At 35.5% G+C, this 19,655-nt stretch overlaps 2 protein-coding genes across 2 annotated transcripts; one reads left to right on the top strand and one right to left on the bottom strand.

Annotated features, from left to right (window-relative positions):
• Positions 1–856: 856 nt before the first annotated feature.
• LOC139431534 (uncharacterized) lies at positions 857–5,920 on the bottom strand. The gene has a single exon (XM_071199413.1). The coding sequence runs from the start codon at positions 5,918–5,920 to the stop codon at positions 857–859; it is 5,064 nt and encodes a 1,687-aa protein (XP_071055514.1).
• Positions 5,921–10,052: 4,132 nt separating this feature from the next.
• LOC111421538 (tubulin alpha-8 chain-like) lies at positions 10,053–10,744 on the top strand. Its single transcript, XM_071199414.1, is given in 2 exon segments — positions 10,053–10,326; positions 10,329–10,744. Coding segments are annotated over 2 exon segments (672 nt in total). The 5' UTR covers positions 10,053–10,070.
• The last annotated feature ends 8,911 nt before the right edge of the window (positions 10,745–19,655 follow it).

The following is a 19,655-nucleotide window of genomic DNA, read 5'->3' on the forward strand; positions in this document are numbered from 1 at the left end:
CTAAGTTGATTTTAGTGATTTTTAATATGTAGGTTGATTCCAATGATTTTTAATATGTAAGTTGATTCTAATGATTTTTATTAACTAAGTTGATTCTAATGATTTTTATTAACTAAGTTGATTCAAATGAATTTTAAAATCTAAATTGATTCTAATGATTTTTAATATCTAAGTTGATTCTAATGATTTTTAATATGTAAGATGAATCTCATGATTTTTAATATCTAAGTTGATTTTAATAATTTTTAATATCTAAGTTGATTCAAATGATTTTTAAAATCTAAGTTGATTCTAATGATTTTTAACATCTAAGTTGATTCTAATGATTTTTAATACCTAAGTTGATTTTAGTGATTTTTAATATGTGTGCGCTCCAAAAATACGAGCCACAATAAGCGATTGTGAAGGTGCTGGATGCTCAATGAATTAATTAAAAAAAAATGATTCTAAATAAATTGTTTCTTTAATTAGTAACAAAGGTCGAAATAATAATAAATAAAATAAAGAAAAGTAAATTACCTTAGAAAATGCGGAAAGAAAGCGTAAGAACAAAACGAGACGATGCGGCACACACGCTGCGAAACGCTCGAGGTAGTGGTGAGTGAGATAATGCCCCCTGGCGGGGGTGGCATGTCATATTTGCGGAAATAGCTTAAGCGGAGCGAACAATCACCCGCCAAAAAATAACGAAAAGTTTTTTTTTTTTTACAACAATAAGAAATTGAAAATTTACAAAATTAAATATAGTATAATGACAAGATGAACGTGAAATTACAACGATGCAAAAGAGAATGGAACAGGATTGAATTAATTAAAAATTTTACAATAATAATTAGATAACAAACAGTTGTTGGGTTTACATTTCTGAAGGTAGTGGGCAGATTTTCGTTACTGGGCGTTGTAGTTCCCCTTGAGCGGTGCGGACGGTCACCACCCGAACGACGCCATCCAAACCGGGATGTGTTTGAATAATACGTCCCAACTTCCAACACCAAGGAGGCTGTTGATCGTTTTTTATTAGTACGACGGTGTTTAGCGGTATATTAGCTGTTGGAGTAGTCCACTTGGCCCTTTGCTGCAATGTGTGTAAATATTCTAAGCTCCACCTCTTCCAAAAATGTTGCATCATCTTCTGGAGCAAAGCCCATCTAGACAAACGGCCATTTGGGACATTCTGTAAATCGACATTCGGAATTTCATTAGATGCTGGTGATAATGTAAGAAAATGACCAGGAGTGAGGGGCTGAAGGTCATTTGGATCGGATCCAAGTGGACATAGTGGGCGAGAATTAAGGATAGATTCAATTTGAGTAACTAAAGTATAAAGTTCTTCAAATGTTAACACCTGGTATCCAATAATCCTCTTCAAATGGGTTTTTGCGGACTTGACACCAGCCTCACTCAGTCCGTTAAAATTTGGTGCCGCGGGAGGGTTGAATAGCCACTCTATACCCAACGTTTCACCCGCCATTTGGGCGTACTCGTTTAATTGGCGGTATGCTTCCACGAAATTAGTGCCTTGGTCTGAAAACAGTCGAATACATGTGCCTCGTCGAGCAACAAATCGGCGTAAAGCGGCTAAGAAAGCTTCGGCGGTTAAGTCAGAGACTAATTCTAGATGAATAGCCTTGGTTGCAGCACAAACAAAGAGACATATATACGCTTTAAAGGTTTTTGCTCCTCGATGTCTTCTGGCAGTTACAAAGAATGGGCCAGCATAATCAACACCAGCCGTAGTAAAGGCCTTCATTTGCTGTATTCTAAAAGTAGGCAAATCAGCGATAAATGAATTGATTGATTTGGGACGTGCTCGAAAACATTTTAAACATCTGGATATCACTCTATAAATTACGGTGCGAGGTGACATAATCCAGAATTGATTTGCTATCAGCGCATGTAACGTTCTATAACCAGGGTGCAAATTTTCTTGATGTAAGTGTTGAACAATTAATTCGCTCAGACGACTTTTACATGGTAACAATATACGATGTTTCGCGTCGTAGACCAGATCAGAGTGTCTCAAACGTCCACCCACTCTAATCAAATCTCCCTCGCCAATTAATGGTGCCAATTTACGATATGGTTTTGCGGGTAAACTACCAGTGTGTAAGCTTCGAAGGACATCCGGAAAGTGTTCCAATTGAACTTGACGTGCCAAAGTATGAAGTGCGGTCTGTTTCTCCAACATTGATATAGGTAGACGGCGATGTTGATTCAATTTTCGACAACCTGCAACGAATCTCAACACATAAGCTACTACATTTTTAATCTTACTTAGAGATGAACAGCGTTCCATCAATGTAAGTAAAAAGTTGTCGGTTTTCGTCGTTGTATTAACAGCCACTACATGTTTCTCTTCGGGTAATTTCTCGGCAAGGGTTGCGATTACTTGGGTAGGCCAGTCGGACGATGGACATGATAACCAGACTGGATCATTCCACCATAACTGACATCCAACCATTTCCGCCAGAAGTAGACCACGGGATCCAGGATCCGCTGGATTATCCAATGATGACACATGACGCCAACACTCGCCAGGTATTATATTTTGAATGTGGCTGGTGCGGTTGGCGACAAATGTCTTCCAACGATGTGGAGATGACTTCAGCCAACCCAAAACTATTGTGGAGTCACACCATGCGAACATCTTAGGTTGAGCGATGCAGGATAGATTGGAGATGAGAAACTCAGCCAAATCAGATAACAGAACAGCACCACAGAGTTCCAAACGAGGTAACGATGTGATTTTAAGTGGTGCTACTCTAGACCTTGCACAGAGAAAATTGACTTTAATAGAATTATCTGGTAACATTAACCTGAGATACGCCACCGCACAGTATCCGACCATAGAGGCATCGGAAAATAAATGAAGTTCTATGGATCTATCATCTGCCAATTGAACGGAACGAGGTATTCTTAATTGTGATAACTGTGGCAGCTGCTCTTTGTATTGGATCCAATAAATTTTGATTTTTTCAGACGGTGTATCATCCCAGTCACACTTTTCCAGCCATAATTGCTGAATTAAATATTTTGCGGCCAATATGCATGGTGTTATGAATCCCAAAGGGTCGAAAATACGGGCAATGTTTGAAAGTATTGCCCTTTTTGTGCACGGGTCATTTCTTGGAAGACTTGAGAACCCAAAGGTGTCGATCGAAGGGTCCCAATGAAGGCCCAAGTCCTTGATAAAACCATTCTCAGCGTGATCGAGAGACACTGGAGAAGTAACACCATCGGGACAGACTCGCTTCATTAGTTTAGGACAATTGCTAGCCCACTTGGCTAGTTCAAAACCACCCAATGAGAGTAATTTAATAATTTGTTCTTGTAGATGCAGCGCGTCGCGAACTGAAAAACTCCCGGTAACAACATCGTCTACGTACATATCGTTTATTAACACCTGAGAAGCCTCTGGAAATTTTGCCGCATAGAGCTTAGCTAGTTCCTTAATTGTGCGCAATGCCAAATACGGGGCAGAAGAAACACCATAAGTGACGGTATTGAGTTGATACTCACAAAGCTCATTTGTGTGATAGTTTCTCCAAAGAATACGTTGGAAATCTCGCTGATGGGAAATGAGTAAAATTTGACGATACATTTGCTTAATGTCGCAAATGAAGACGATTGGAAAGTAACGAAATTTGATAAGTATAGAGCATAAATTGTTTTGTAATTTTGATCCAGTCAATAAAATATCGTTTAACGATAAGCCTGACTTAGTTTTGGCGGAGGCATCGAAAACAACTCGGAGTTTTAAGGAATTGGGATTTAGGACGTAGTGGTGAGGGACATAATAGGCGTTTTCATTGCGATAATCATCACTACATACTGGAGACATGTGGCCTTTAGCTAAATAATCTTCCATAAATATTTTGTATTTTTGAAAAATCTCCGAATCTTTGATTAATTTTCTCTCGAGATATAAATATCGACGATGCGCTTGCGTATAAGATTCACCTAGCTTGGGAGTAGGTGTACGAAATGGAAGTGAGACTATAAATCTTCCTTCAGAGGTGCGATTATAGGTAGATTGAAAATGTGCGTCACATTGACGATCTTCAGGATCTTCAGGAACGATCTCGCTCATTTGTTCCAGCTCCCAAAACTTGCGAAGGCATGAATCAAGTGATGGTTCAACCAATAATGAAATGTTGGACTCTGGAAACGACGAATCAGCAGATCTTCCCGTCAATAACCATCCAAAAATAGAACCCAGGGCAGCCGGTTCATCCATGCCCCCAACACGACGATCACCAGTAAGAATATATGGCACCAGTTCAGCACCCAATAGTATGTCGATTGGCCCAGGAGATGATTGAGTTTTAGATATATTAAGATCTTGCAAATGCGGATACGCAGAAACATCAATGGAGATGCTGGGATGTTCTGAACAGATACGTTGACTGATTACAGCGGTGAAGTGTAACGTAGGTTGAAAGACATTGCACGGCTTGATATAGCATTCAACAGAGCCATTGTTACAATTGGATGACATATTATTCAAACCCTCAATCGGTACAGAATGAATCGAGCGGACCAGTTGCAATCGCTTTTGAAGGTTTTCACTGATGAAATTGATCATACTGCAGGTGTCGATTAGAGCTCTGACTTTATGGTATTTTCCAAATCGATCCTGAACATCTAATTCTGCGACCGGAAGTAAAATAGTAGCGACGGTATTGGTAGCAGAAGCGACAGTATGAGGTTGGGTTGACGTACCAGTTGAATTTGGATTTGGTGAAGATTTGTCCAGCGGAGTTAAATTTAAATGTAAAAGCGTATGGTGTCGCTTATTGCAAATTCTACAAGTTTTATTTGAGTTGCATTTACTTGTATGATGACGGTATCCTAAGCAATTCTTGCAGAACTTATTGTCAGAAATGATGTTAAACCGCTGTGAAGGAGACTTTTCGAGAAATTTATCGCACTGATAAAGGTTATGGTTCATTTTACATAAAATACAGCTTAGTTTTTGTTTTATTTCAGTAGCAAAAGTTGACGTGGACTTTAACGACGGCTTAGGTCCCTTGACTGACGATGTTAATTTAACTGAATCTAAGGCCTTTGATTGATTCTCCAAAAAACTTATTAATTGGATATAAGTTGGGATTTCGAATTCACTATGTTCTGTTTCAAATTTTGTCTTAATTGACGTGTCTAATTTTTGCAACAAAAGATTAAATAATAAAAAATCCCAATCATCAACAGGAAAGCCCAGCGTTCTTAACCCTTCAACGTTCTCGGAAAAAGTGTCTATCAACATCCGATAGGCCTTAGCGGAACCTTCAGTTGATTGTTTGATTGTAACGCTTTGAATTTCATTATAATATAGAGTCGCCAGATGTTGTTTATTTTGATATCTAGTTTTTAAAGTTTTGAAGGCGATCGAATAATTCGCCTCCGTCATCGGCAAACCCTTTACAAGATGCAAAGCTTCTCCGGAAATCGATGTTAAGAGATATTGGTACTTCGCTACCTCTGATAATGACTGATTTTCATGTACTAAAGATCGGTACAGATCGTAAAAGCTTGGCCAGCTCTTGTAATCGCCTGAGAATACTGGGAGCGAAATTTTATTCAATTTAGGAGAATTAATAGGTATAGGAGGATCTTTTGGTTTGGAAGTTTCAGAGGAAATTCTATAATTGACGGCTTTTATCGTAAAGTAAGATTCATCAGCTTGTTTACGTATAGCATCATGGGTATCAAAATCCGCCTCATCTATAAGCCCAATAACCTGATTGTGCAGCGTTTTGAATTCTTTATATGTGTCTTCAGAGTCATTAGCACGGGCAATGAAAATTAATTTTAAATCATTACTGTCAGATACAGTATGAGCAGCATCAGCCGTTTCAATTAAACGGTTAAGGCAACCGTTACGGCGTAAGATTAATTTTGAAAGTTTGTGATCAGCCATATTGACAATCTTCATCAATTTAAGAAATGATCGACAGAAAAAAAAATAAAGAGCGAAAAATAATATAATGCAATGTTATATCTTCTCTTCAAAGATAGAAAAAAAAAATAATAAACGAAATAATTAATATAATTTTATTTGTATATTTTTTTTGTTCAGATTGACTTGAATTGCGATTTCAACAAACACCAGATGTGGAGCGATGCGAATCGAAAAAGAAGTAAGAGCACGTGGTGTTGCGGGTGGGCGAAACTATATGATTGCAATTACTTAGAAATAAATTAAATTAAGGTATGCAAAGAACAATCGAAATGACACCAAGCATCCGGCTCGAAGGACCAAAAAAATGTGCTCTCCAAAAATACGAGCCACAATAAGCGATTGTGAAGGTGCTGGATGCTCAATGAATTAATTAAAAAAAAATGATTCTAAATAAATTGTTTCTTTAATTAGTAACAAAGGTCGAAATAATAATAAATAAAATAAAGAAAAGAAAATTACCTTAGAAAATGCGGAAAGAAAGCGTAAGAACAAAACGAGACGATGCGGCACACACGCTGCGAAACGCTCGAGGTAGTGGTGAGTGAGATAATGCCCCCTGGCGGGGGTGGCATGTCATATTTGCGGAAATAGCTTAAGCGGAGCGAACAATATGTAAGTTGATTCTAATGATTTTTAGTATCTAAGCTGATTTTAATGATTTTTAATATGTAGGTTGATTCTAATGATTTTTAATATCTAAGTTGATTCTAATGATTTTTATTATCTAAGTTGATTCTAATGATTTTTAATATCTAGTTTGATTCTAATGATTTTTAATATAGAAGTTGATTCTAATGATTGTTAATAAGTAACTTGATTCTAATGATTTTTAATATCTAAGTTGATTCTAATGATTGTTAATAAGTAAGTTGATTCTAATGATTTTTAATATCTAAGTTGATTCTAATGATTTTTAATATCTAAGTTGATTCTAATGATTTTTAATATGTAAGATAAATCTAATGATTTTTAATATGTAAGATAAATCTAATGATTTTTAATATGTAAGATGAATCTAATGATTTTTAATATCTAAGTTTATTCTAATGATTTTTAATATCTAAGTTGATTCTGATGATTTTTAATATGTAAGATGAATCTAATGATTTTTAATATCTAAGTTGATTCTAATGATTGTTAATAAGTAAGTTGATTCTAATGATTTTTAATATCTAAGTTGATTCTAATGATTTTTAATATCTAAGTTGATTCTAATGATTTTTAATATCTAAGTTGATTCTAATGATTTTTAATATCTAAGTTGATTCTAATGATTTTTAATATCTAAGTTGAATCTAATGATTTTTAATATCTAAGTTGATTCTAATGATTGTTAATAAGTAAGTTGATTCTAATGATTTTTAATATCTAAGTTGATTCTAATGATTTTTAATATCTAAGTTGATTCTAATGATTTTTAATATCTAAGTTGATTCTAATGATTTTTAATATCTGCGTTGATTTTAATGATTTTTAATATCTAAGTTGATTCTAATGATTTTTAATACCTAAGTTGATTTTAGTGATTTTTAATATGTAAGTTGATTCTAATGATTTTTAGTATCTAAGCTGATTTTAATGATTTTTAATATGTAGGTTGATTCTAATGATTTTTAATATCTAAGTTGATTCTAATGATTTTTATTATCTAAGTTGATTCTAATGATTTTTAATATCTAGTTTGATTCTAATGATTTTTAATATCGAAGTTGATTCTAATGATTGTTAATAAGTAACTTGATTCTAATGATTTTTAATATCTAAGTTGATTCTAATGATTGTTAATAAGTAAGTTGATTCTAATGATTTTTAATATCTAAGTTGATTCTAATGATTTTTAATATCTAAGTTGATTCTAATGATTTTTAATATGTAAGATAAATCTAATGATTTTTAATATAAGATGAATCTAATGATTTTTAATATCTAAGTTTATTCTAATGATTTTTAGTATCTAAGTTGATTCTAATGATTTTTAATATGTTAGTTGACTCCAATGATTTTTAATATGTAAGGTGAATCTAATGATTTTTAATATCTAAGTTGATTCTAATGATTTTTTATATAATCTGATGATTCTAATGATAAATCTAATGATTTTTAATATCTAAGTTGATTTTAATGATTTTTAATATCTAAGTTGATTCTAATGATTTTTAATATCGAAGTTGATTCTAATGATTTTTAATATGTAAGTTGATTCTAATGATTTTTAATATGTAAGGTGAATCTAATGATTTTTAATATCTAAGTTGATTTTAATGATTTTTAATATCGAAATTGATTCTAATGATTGTTAATATGTAAGTTGATTCTAATGATTTTTAATATGTAAGTTGATTCTAATGATTTTTAATATCTAAGTTGATTCCAGTGATTTTTAATATGTAAGTTGATTCTAATGATTTTTAATATGTAAGATAATTCTAATGATTTTTAATATCTAAGTTGATTTTAATGATTTTTAATATCTAAGTTGATTCTAATGATTTTTAATATCTAAGGTGATTTTAATGATTTTTAATATCCAAGTTGATTCTAATGATTTTTAATATCTAGGTTGATTCTAATGTTTTTTTATATCTAAGTTGATTTTAGTGATTTTTAATATGTAAGTTGATTCCAACGATTTTTAATATGTAAGGTGAATCTAATGATTTTTAACATCTAAGTTGATTCTAATGATTTTTAATATCTAAGTTGATTCTAATGATTTTTAATATCTAAGTTGATTTTAATGATTTTTAATATCCAAGTTGATTCTAATGATTTTTAATATCTAGGTTGATTCTAATGTTTTTTTATATCTAAGTTGATTTTAATAATTTTTAATATCTAAGTTGATTCAAATGATTTTTAAAATCTAAGTTGATTCTAATGACTTTTAATATCTAAGTTGATTCTGATGATTTTTAATATGTAAGATGAATCTAATGATTTTTAATATCTAAGTTTATTCTTATGATTTTTAATATCTAAGTTTATTCTAATGATTTTTAATATCTAAGTTGATTCTAATGATTTTTAATATCTAAGTTGATTTTAATGATTTTTAATATCTAAGTTGATTCTAATGATTTTTAATATCTTAGTTGTTTCAAATGATTTTTAAAATCTAAGTTGATTCTAATGATTTTTAATATCTAAGTTGATTCTAATGATTTTTAATATGTAAGATGAATCTAATGATTTTTAATATCTAAGTTGATTTTAATAATTTTTAATATCTAAGTTGATTCAAATGATTTTTAAAATCTAAGTTGATTCTAATGATTTTTAATATCTAAGTTGATTCTAATGATTTTTAATATGTAAGATGAATCTAATGATTTTTAATATCTAAGTTTATTCTAATGATTTTTAATATCTAAGTTGATTTTAGTGATTTTTAATATGTAGGTTGACTCCAATGATTTTTAATATGTAAGTTGATTCTAATGATTTTTATTAACTAAGTTGATTCAAATGATTTTTAAAATCTCAGTTGATTCTAATGATTTTTAATATCTAAGTTGATTCTAATGATTTTTAATATCTAAGTTGATTTTAATAATTTTTAATATCTAAGTTGATTCTAATGATTTTTAATATCTAAGTTGATTCTAAAGTTTTTTATTATCTAGGTTGATTCTAATGATTTTTAATATCGAATTTGATTCTAATGATTTTTAATATCTAAGTTGATTTTAGTGATTTTTAATATGTAAGTTGATTCCAATGATTTTTAATATGTAAGGTGAATTTAATGATTTTTAATATCTAAGTTGATTCTAATGATTTTTAATATGTAAGTTGATTCTAATGATTGTTAATAAGTAACTTGATTCTAATGATTTTTAATATCTAAGTAGATTTTATTGATTTTTAATATATAAGTTGATTCTAGTGATTTTTAGTATCTAAGTTGATTCTAATGATTTTTAATATATAAGTTGATTCTAATACTGCTAATAGCTCTGCCAGGGGTCGTTATTCAATTGGAAAAGGAATTGTCGATATGGTTTTAGACAGGGCTCGTAAATTGGCTGATCATTGTTCCAGTCTTTAAGGTTTCTTAATTTTACATTCGTTTGGAGATGGAACTGGTTCTGAATTCACATCCCTGCTCATGGAACGTTTGTCTCTTGATTATGGAAACAAATCAAAGCTGGAATTTGCGATCTACCCAGCTCCACATGTTTCCACAGCAGTCGTTGAGCTATACAATTCCATTTTAACCACCCATACCACTTTAGAATACTCCGATTGTGCTTTTATGGTCGATAATGAAGCCATCCATGACGTCTGCAGACGTAATTTGGATATCGAACGCCCTTCATACACCAACTAGAATCGTTTGATCTCCCAAATCGTTTCTTCTATCACGCCTCTTTACGTTTCGATGGTGCTCTCAATGTCGACCTTACCGAATTCCAAACAAATATGGTTCCATATCCTCGCATTCATTTCCCTCTTGTTACATATGCACCTGTTATTTCTGCTGGAAAATCCTATCATGAACAACTTTCTGTAGCTGAAGTCACTAACGCCTGTTTTCAGCCTGCCAATCAAATGGTAAAATGCGATCCTCGTCATGGTAAATACATGGCTTGTTGCATGTTGTATCGTGGGGATGTTGTCCCTAAGGATGTAAACGACGCGAGGGCCCTATGGATGACCTATGGATACGAGACCCTTACTCTCGACCTAGGACTTCGCCGCGATTTCACGTGTCTTTCATTGTCGCCGACGTGTGGAAACCCATCATCGGAGTCGACTTCCTGGAACACAACGGATTGTTAGTCGACGTGCGCAATTGACGGCTGGTGGACAGCGTAACATCGTTAAAAGTCCAGGGACGCGAAACGGCTGGCGAAGGTGTTCTTATCCGGGTTGTGGCGGGCGGATCCATTTTTCACAATCTCCTCACCGAATATAACCCGAAACACGGAGTAGAACACCATATCCACACGACCCCTGGACAACCCGTCGCGAGCCGATTTCGACGCCTAAGCTACAGATGAAGATAATCCGTCCATCCAAAAGTAGTTGGCCATCGCCCCTGCACATGGTCGCTTAGAAAGGCGACCATTGGAGGCCGTGCCGAGATTACCGCGCATTAAACGCGAGAACGGTGCCGGACAAATATCCGATACCTCACATGCAGGACTTCTCGCAGTCCCTACATTGGAAGAAAAACTTTTTTTGTCCTTTGGTCTTCGCAACGCGGCACAAACCTGCCAGAGACTAATGGACGAAGTTCCACGAGGTCTGGATTTCGCCTACGTGTATATCGACGATATTCTCATTCCCTCGGCCTCGGAAGAAGAGCACCTGGAACACCTGAAGCAGATTTTCCAACGCTTAAAGGAATATGGAATCCTGATAAACCCTGCGAAGTGCGTTTTCGGGAAACCGCAAGTAAATTTCCTGGGATTCAGCGTCGCCTGCGGAGGGGTAAAACCTTTACCTGAAAGGATCCAGGCCATCAAGAATTACCCGCGACCTAAGACGGCAAAGGAACTGCGGAGATTCATAGGAGCATTCAACTTCTCCAGGCAGGCCGTACCGAGAGCGGCCGAACTACAATCGCCCCTGAACGATTTTGTTAAAGGAACCTAAAAGGGAAAGCACCAATCGTCTGGACAGAGGGCGGGAAAAGACAATGTGCTGGCCGACACACTATCGCGAGTGGAAGAGTTGTCACCCGCGTTGGATTTCGAGGCATTAGCACGGGCTCAAACAAACGACGAAGAGCTATCTCAATTCCTAGAATCAGATTCTGTTTTCAACTTAAAGAAGATAACAATCCCAGGAACCAGCGAAAATGTGTACTGCGATATCTCTACGCCTAATGCCCGACTTTTCGTCACCAGGGAATTCAGCCGGGCAGCGTTCAATTCCCTACATCAACTATCACACCCCAGAATTAACGCCACGGTTAAGCTCGTAACTCAACGTTACGTGTGGCCGTTGATTAAGGCGGATTGTAGGAGGTGGGCCCGGCACTGTTTTGATTGTCAGCGAGCCGACATACGTCAGCCCCCACCGGAAACTTTACATTACCCAGTGGCAGGTTCAAGCACATCCACATTGACCTGGTGGGTCCACTACCTTTGTTAAGCGGATACAGGTACGCTTTAACGTGTGTGGACCGTTACTCGCGCTAGCCCGAAGTGATCCCCGTCGAGAATATAGAGGCATCCGCCATCGCAAAAGTTTTCGGAACCAGGCACGGATATAAAAAGGTCTTCGTCTTCAGAGACCTAGCCACCTATACACATGTTTGGATTCGCTTGGGTGGAGAACATCAAGCGTCGTTGGAAGTCCCATACGAGGGTCCATATCCCATCACCAACCGGAACGACAGGATGTTCACCCTGGAGAAGAAAGGGAAACAAATTACCGTTTCAATCGACCGCTTGAAACCGGCCTACATCCTGTCCGGAGAGGAACAACGCCAGGAGGATGCACAACGCCCAGAGGCTAGGCGGAATGATCCAGGACTCCAGCAGACAGACCCTACTCCGCCAACAACGCGATATGGGAGACGCGTTAGATTCCCTGGCCATTTCCATTCAGGTCTCTAGTATCGTGTTTTCCAACTCACGGTCAAACACTGGCAGGGGGTCTCTGTGGCGAACATCTGGGCGCCAGACAGACCTTCTCTAATGAGATGTCTGGTGGTGCGACATTCTTCCTTTATTTAATGATTTATTTAAATCCCGTTTTATTGCGATTTTTTGAAAAATACTTTTCAATTATGATTTTATTTATTTAATCCACTTCCGACTTCTTCTTCCATTTAAAAACATCGTTGATTGCAAATCAATTCCCATAATTCGATTTTTAATACTCAACCAACGATTCCGTTCACTACTTTGCGTCCTGTTTGATTTGATTACTTCAGTAGTTGTGGTTAAGATGTCGAAAACGCTCGGTTTTCACGTTGTAGAAACGTATTTCCGAAAATATCAGTTTTGGCCCTCCGCGCAAGGACTTCGCGGTCTTACGTAATAATATTACTTCCCATTTCAATTAAAACACTGGCAAATAACATCAATAATGTTATTTCAAACGTATACAATCAGTACTATTATTTATGTTATCCTCGGCATATGAATATTGTGTAGCTAATCAGGAATTATTGGTTGCACGTTTACAACATCTTATCGAAATAATTGATAGTATAAAATTAACGAGAAAAGAGAAAAGAAATTTAAAAAAATTAAAACGTGTTATGTATCACCATGAAATATTTAGGTATTCTAAACTTAAAATTTGTTTTGATGTATCGACGAAGAAATGTTAATGATTTCAGAATGTACCAATTCGCAAATACATTTTGCACTCCTTTTCTAATTCCTGCAAAAATTTTGGTTGCAATTTGTTTATCTGTGGGGATCACTGAATTTGTTCTGGTTTGAATCTTTATTTAATTTGTCCTATTTAATTAATACAATTGTTTTTAGAGAAAAGATTTAGCTAGTTTTTTCGTAATTGCAATAAACTTTGAGGGCTTCTTTCGTAATCATACAATCGGACAGCAACTTACTACTGTTGTATATATAACTTATCTTATATACAGGTGTTCCGAAACTCAACGTCAAGCTTGACGTTGATTTTCTGCAAACCCTGTATAATTTTATAAAAAGATTTTCTTGTTTTGAATAGACTGGTAGTGTGGCGGATGCTGTGTATAACTTAAATTGGTACGAAGCGGATGTATCAACACGCAAAGATGTTTTAATTTTACTATGTATGTCTCAGAAGGAGATTAAAGTGGAGTTTCCTGTGGTTCGCGAATTCTCGCACGCAGCGGCTGCAAATGTAAACATTTTTGTTTTGATATATTTGATGATAATAAATATTGTAGTAATTCAGACTGATACGAATATCTGATCCATATCCATTCCAAAATCTTATTTTCAAAATTTACCCATAATGATAAAGACGTATCTTGTAAAAATAAATTTGAATGATTTTTGGAATAATCTAAGATTGCCAGAACTTGGTCGCTAGGATTTTGATAAAAAAAAATAACAACAACATAATTAGAGTTGAACGGTAGAAGAAGACTCATCGTTTTATTGTGAACGTGTTCAACAATGAAAAGCTACTAAAGAAAAAACATAACCCGATACCAAGAGTAAGAAGAAGAAATAACTAAAGTGAATTTGAATTATTTAAAAAAAAAACTAGAACTCTAAAAAAATAATTAACCAAGTGAATAAAATTGTTTAAAAATTCAAAGTAAACCTTTAAAACATTAACCTTAGAAACAGTAAACAGAATAAAGAAAAACCCGGAAGAAGAAAATTTAAACGATTGATTTGAATTGACATCTAGTGTGAGAGTGAGGAAACACCGAGAATTTAACAGATGAGTTAGAAGATTCGGACATTGAAGCCAAGATAGAAAGAGACGGCCAGTCAGAGTGAGATGGAGACAAAACAAATTAATTATGATAAGTCTTTGATGTTTGTTTACTGTTCATTATCAATTTGAATTTAAAAATTTAATTTAATTTTTTTTGTCAATTAGACTATTCAATATTTAGTATATTTAGTATATTCAGCCCGATTTAACACAACATCTATTCTTGACACATGATATAAAATTAAACCCTTATTAAGTAATTAATTAAATAATTTATTAATTTATTATCATTTTTCTAATCTTAAATAAATTTGTTTTTTGAACTGAACTCACACAAGTGAACCCTGAGAACGAACGTTATCTTATAAATACTTCACTGACAATCGTTATCAATACAATATATACTATATTCCATACATAATGGGCACGCGAGTCCTTTGTCCTCCTCAAGGCAACTTGGAGCTATTTGGCCAGCGGGAAGGGAACGCCAGGGAGATGCACATTAGAAATTGAGTGATATAAATTCATTAAAGTGGAAATAATAGTTATAATATTAATAATAACAGTATATTATTATATGAGCATATAATGAGAGGGCTATTATTCAAGAAGGTTAAGTTTATGTCACGAGCGTAGCGAGTGGCATAATTAACCTGAGTGAATAATAGCTCATTATATGCGAGTAGAATACTATACTTTGTCCACGACTATTGGAAATTGATTTCATAAATTTATTTTTTAAATACATTTTTGAATAAAGGTTAAACGTCAATGTGACATAAATTCAATGTTACTAACTGTAACCAACTTCACAACAATTTGTCAAAATTAAACGTCAGTTTTATAAAATTAATTAATTTATGCTTAAATCATACGAAAAAAGGAATTTGTTTAGGTTTTTTTAATGTCAAACATTTAGAAAGTCCTAAAAAATTGAATTGAATTGACATTTTTTGAACTTTTAACGTTTCAAATAATTATTATTAGTCTGGTCAAGATGGCTACCCGTGAATAATGATTATTATTCTCCGCTATTATTCACTACGTGAAAAATGACTACCATTTTGTTTTAGAAAACTCATTATAAGGTATATACACTGTTGGAAATAATTCACGAGCACACCCTGTATAATCTGAACGCGTGTGTCTAGCGCAATAAAATTTGGTATGGAAGTAGTACTAAAGTAGTGTAACTTACTCTCACATGGAGAGCGGCACAACTCTACTGGGAGGAGAAACATCAATAGCGAGAGTATCCCCCGTGAGCTTCGCGTACCATCGCTACACGACGTGGCATGAAGTCTATAAGTCGCTGTATTGTAGCGAGAGGGATGGCCAACCATGCCATCTCAACTTGCCTCCATAGCTCCTCAACGTTAGCCGAGGAAGCCGGATAATGTAGAAGTCTCCGACCAGTCATGTCTCAAACATGTTCGACCGGATTCAGATGCGGAAACCGAGCTAGCCATGGAAGCTAGCCATTCGTATACGGTGCTCTTCCACAAAGGTCTGTACAACACGCCCGATGTGTTGTCGTACGTTGTCGTGCATGTATAGCAGACCTGGGAGCCGCCGAACGTAGGGATGCACAACGGACCGTAGCACCTCATCTACGTATCGTTGACCGGTCATGGTCTACTATACACGCAGCAGACGTGTACGTCCACCATATGTAATCGCACCCCATACCATAATGCTCGGTTGTCGGTGCATAGGGCGTTCTTGCACACACTGCTCGAGTAGACGATCACCACGGCTCCGACAAACTAAAATTCGCGCATCACCGGTGCTCAATTCGAATCTTGATTCGTCGGAAAACAAAATGTCCCTCTACTCGGCAACCAACTAATGCCTAGCGTCGACCCACTCGTGACGTATGCTGCGGTGCTCTGGTGTTACTGGAATCCGTTGTATCGCACGAGGCGAGCGCAGTCCCTACCTACTAAACGCCGCCGTACAGTTCGTGTAGTGAGTGCGCCTTCCCCTGCCGGTGGCCAAACAGCTCCAAGTTGCCTTGAGGAGGACACACACGACGCTAGAGCGCTGAGCACAAGAGCGCGATCCTCATGTGCTGGGGACGCGCAGGGCCGTCCCGGCCGCGGCTGAAGGTACTTATGTCCTACCTCAAACCATTCTCGCCATGCCCGTTGCACTGGTGATAACGACGCGCAATTTCATAGAACGATACACCCTCAATGTGCATACCCAAAAACATTCCTTGCTCAAACTCGCTTAAGTAACGCGATCGCCCAATCATTGCGCACAGAGTACGATAACAATGTGGTCCCGCACACCACACTAAAAACGACCGGTATTTTCCATCCACTTCGGTCTCCATAGCGTAAAAAGAAAAACAATGAAAACGTGGACGATTCTGGAAACGAGTGTGGACGCTACATTAACGGATTGTGGTGACGTCATAGCATATTCGAGAAAGATTACAGGTGTTGCGTCGGTTAAATACTTTATACGTGGTGTTTAAAAAAAAAAGAGAACAAATGAGTGAATACGGAGAAACGGTGGACGTGACAGGCGAATTTGGTTGTTCAACAGTACGAGATTTCAATGTTGAAGATGAAACGTCTATCGATGGAGAAAGAAGATTGCTGCAACAAGAACGAGAATTATTAAAGAGGGAACGAGATCTGATGGAAAGAGAAAGAAAATTAAACGATTCCGGACGAAGCGTAAATTACTTTTATAATGCTGGAAATCAAGTTTTACCTGAGTTTGACCCTGGAAAATTACATTCACTGACGGCCAAACAATGGATTAAAAAAAACGAAAATATGGCACAGGTGTTTCATTGGGAAGATGATACCTTACTGTTTAACGCTGTGTCTAAACTAAAAGGCGCTGCACAATTATGGTTTAATGCAGCACAAGACCGGATATCAAGTTGGGTTGAGTTCAAAAAATTGGTCGTTGCTGATTTTCCTACTGCCGTTGACGACGTTGATATTCATTTTGAATTATCAAGAAAGAAAAAGAAACCTGATGAATCATACGAGAATTATGTATATTTCATGAAAGCTATTGGAAATAAGGGTGAGATAAATGAAAAATCGTTGGTAAAATATATCATAATGGGAATACCTGATAGAGAACTTGGGAAGTTATTAGCTATTAGTACACCATGTGATACTCAAGATTTATTATCAAAAATAAAAGATTATGAAGCAACCATGAAAAATATGTTCGATCGAAGGGGAAATACTCAACGAGATACATTCCATGATCCACAAGGTGATAAGTCAGTCAGTGCTTCTCGAAATGAAAGAAGGTGTTACAATTGTGGTGAAACTGGTCATATGGCGACAAATTGCAGCAAACCAAAACAAAGAAAATGTTTCAAATGTAATAGAGACGGGCATATTGCGAAGGATTGTACTACACCAAGGCGAGTAAATAAAGTAGAACAATATACATGTAGAGATGAATATCATAAAATTGTACAGATTAATAAAACCGACATTGTAGCATTTATCGATCTTGGTAGTGATGTAGTTACAATACGCCAACAGGAAGCAAATGAATTAAAATTACATTATAAACCCTCTATTGTAAGACTGACAGGATTTGGGGGAGGAAAATGTCAACCAATAGGAGAATCCAATGTTGAAATAGTAATAGATGGAATAGAGATGACATCTGAAGTACTTGTTGTACCTGATTCGACCCAGAATGAACCAATAATAATTGGAAGAAGTGTTGTAGATAAACCTAATATCCGTGTTATAAAGGAATATAATACTTTGACGATAAGTCAGATTGAAAAAGAGAAAACTAAAGAAATTGAATATGTAGAAGTCGATTTAGATAATGAAGATTTCAATAAAGGTTGTAACCAAGCACAAGAAATAGTAAATATAGCAAGAACTCAGATGAAAGTACAAAAGCAAAAAGTTGATGTAAATGCAGAAATACAAGAAAGTGACAAAATGGAGTTAGTTAAATTATTAGAAGAACATGTACGAACATGAACATGTAAGAACATGAACCAAATGTTTGCGGATAAATATTCTGATTTGGGATGCACGGATTTGTTTGAGATGAAGATTGAAGTTACAAATACAAAACCAATATCAAGTCGTCCATATAGGCTAGCATATAGTCAGCGAGATATAGTCAACGATCAAGTCGGTGAATTATTGAAAGCTGGTATTATTAGTCCTTCAACATCTGAGTATGCGAGTCCTGTTGTGCTGGTGAGTAAGAAAACAGGAGGAGAGCGTTTATGTATTGATTACAGGCGACTAAACGAGGTGACCCGAAAAGAGCATACACAAATGCCGTTGATAGATGAACAACTAAATAAACTTGCTGGTAAGAAATATTTTACTACTCTTGACCTAGCTAATGGATATTACCAAGTACCGATTAGTGAAGAAAGCAGGCATTTGACAGCTTTTGTAACAATAGATGGCTTGTACGAGTTTAACAGGATGCCATTTGGACTTGTTAACGCTCCAAGTATTTTCAACCGTTTAATGAGTAAAGTCTTAAGAAAGGTAGGACCAAATATTGCTCTTGTGTACATGGATGACATATTGATTGCGAGCGAAACTGTCGTGGAAGGTCTTGAGAAATTGAAAATCGTACTTAAAGTGTTGAAAGAAGCTAGACTCACATTAAGAATGAGCAAATGTAAATTTTTGTATAATAAGATTGACTACCTTGGGTTCGAGATTAGCGAAGAGGAACTGAGACCAGGAATTAGGAAAATTGAAGCTGTTTCTTATTTTCGGAGACCACCAACAGTGCAGGAAGTACGACAATTTATTGGGTTAACTAGTTTTTTTAGAAGATTCATTAAGAACTTTTCCATTGTTGTTAAACCGTTGACAATATTAACCAGAAAAGATGAGAAGTTTGTTTGGGGAAGTGCACAAGAAAACGCTTTTGAATTACTAAAGAGGAGGTTATGTGAAAGACCGGTTTTGGCATTATACAATCCTGGTTCTGAACTGGAGGTACATACCGATGCTAGTAAGATAGGTGTTGCTGGAATATTAATGCAGCAAACTGAAGGTATGTGGAAACCAATATGTTTTTATAGTAGACAAACATCTGAGATCGAATCTAAATACCATAGTTACGAATTGGAAATGCTTGCTATAGTCGAGAGTCTAGAGAGATTTAGAGTGTATGTGCTAGGAAAACAAATTAGAATAATAACAGATTGCAATTCAATTAAACAAACAGTAAAGAAACAAGATATGTCACCGAGAATTGCTAGGTGGTGTTTGAAATTGTTGGAATATAATTATGTGGTTGAGCAACGAAAAGCCGAACAAATGAAACATGTTGACGCATTGAGTAGATGTCCTCAAGA

The sequence above is a fragment of the Onthophagus taurus genome, chromosome 10 (genome assembly GCF_036711975.1).
Source record: "Onthophagus taurus isolate NC chromosome 10, IU_Otau_3.0, whole genome shotgun sequence".
Lineage (NCBI taxonomy): Eukaryota > Metazoa > Arthropoda > Insecta > Coleoptera > Scarabaeidae > Onthophagus > Onthophagus taurus.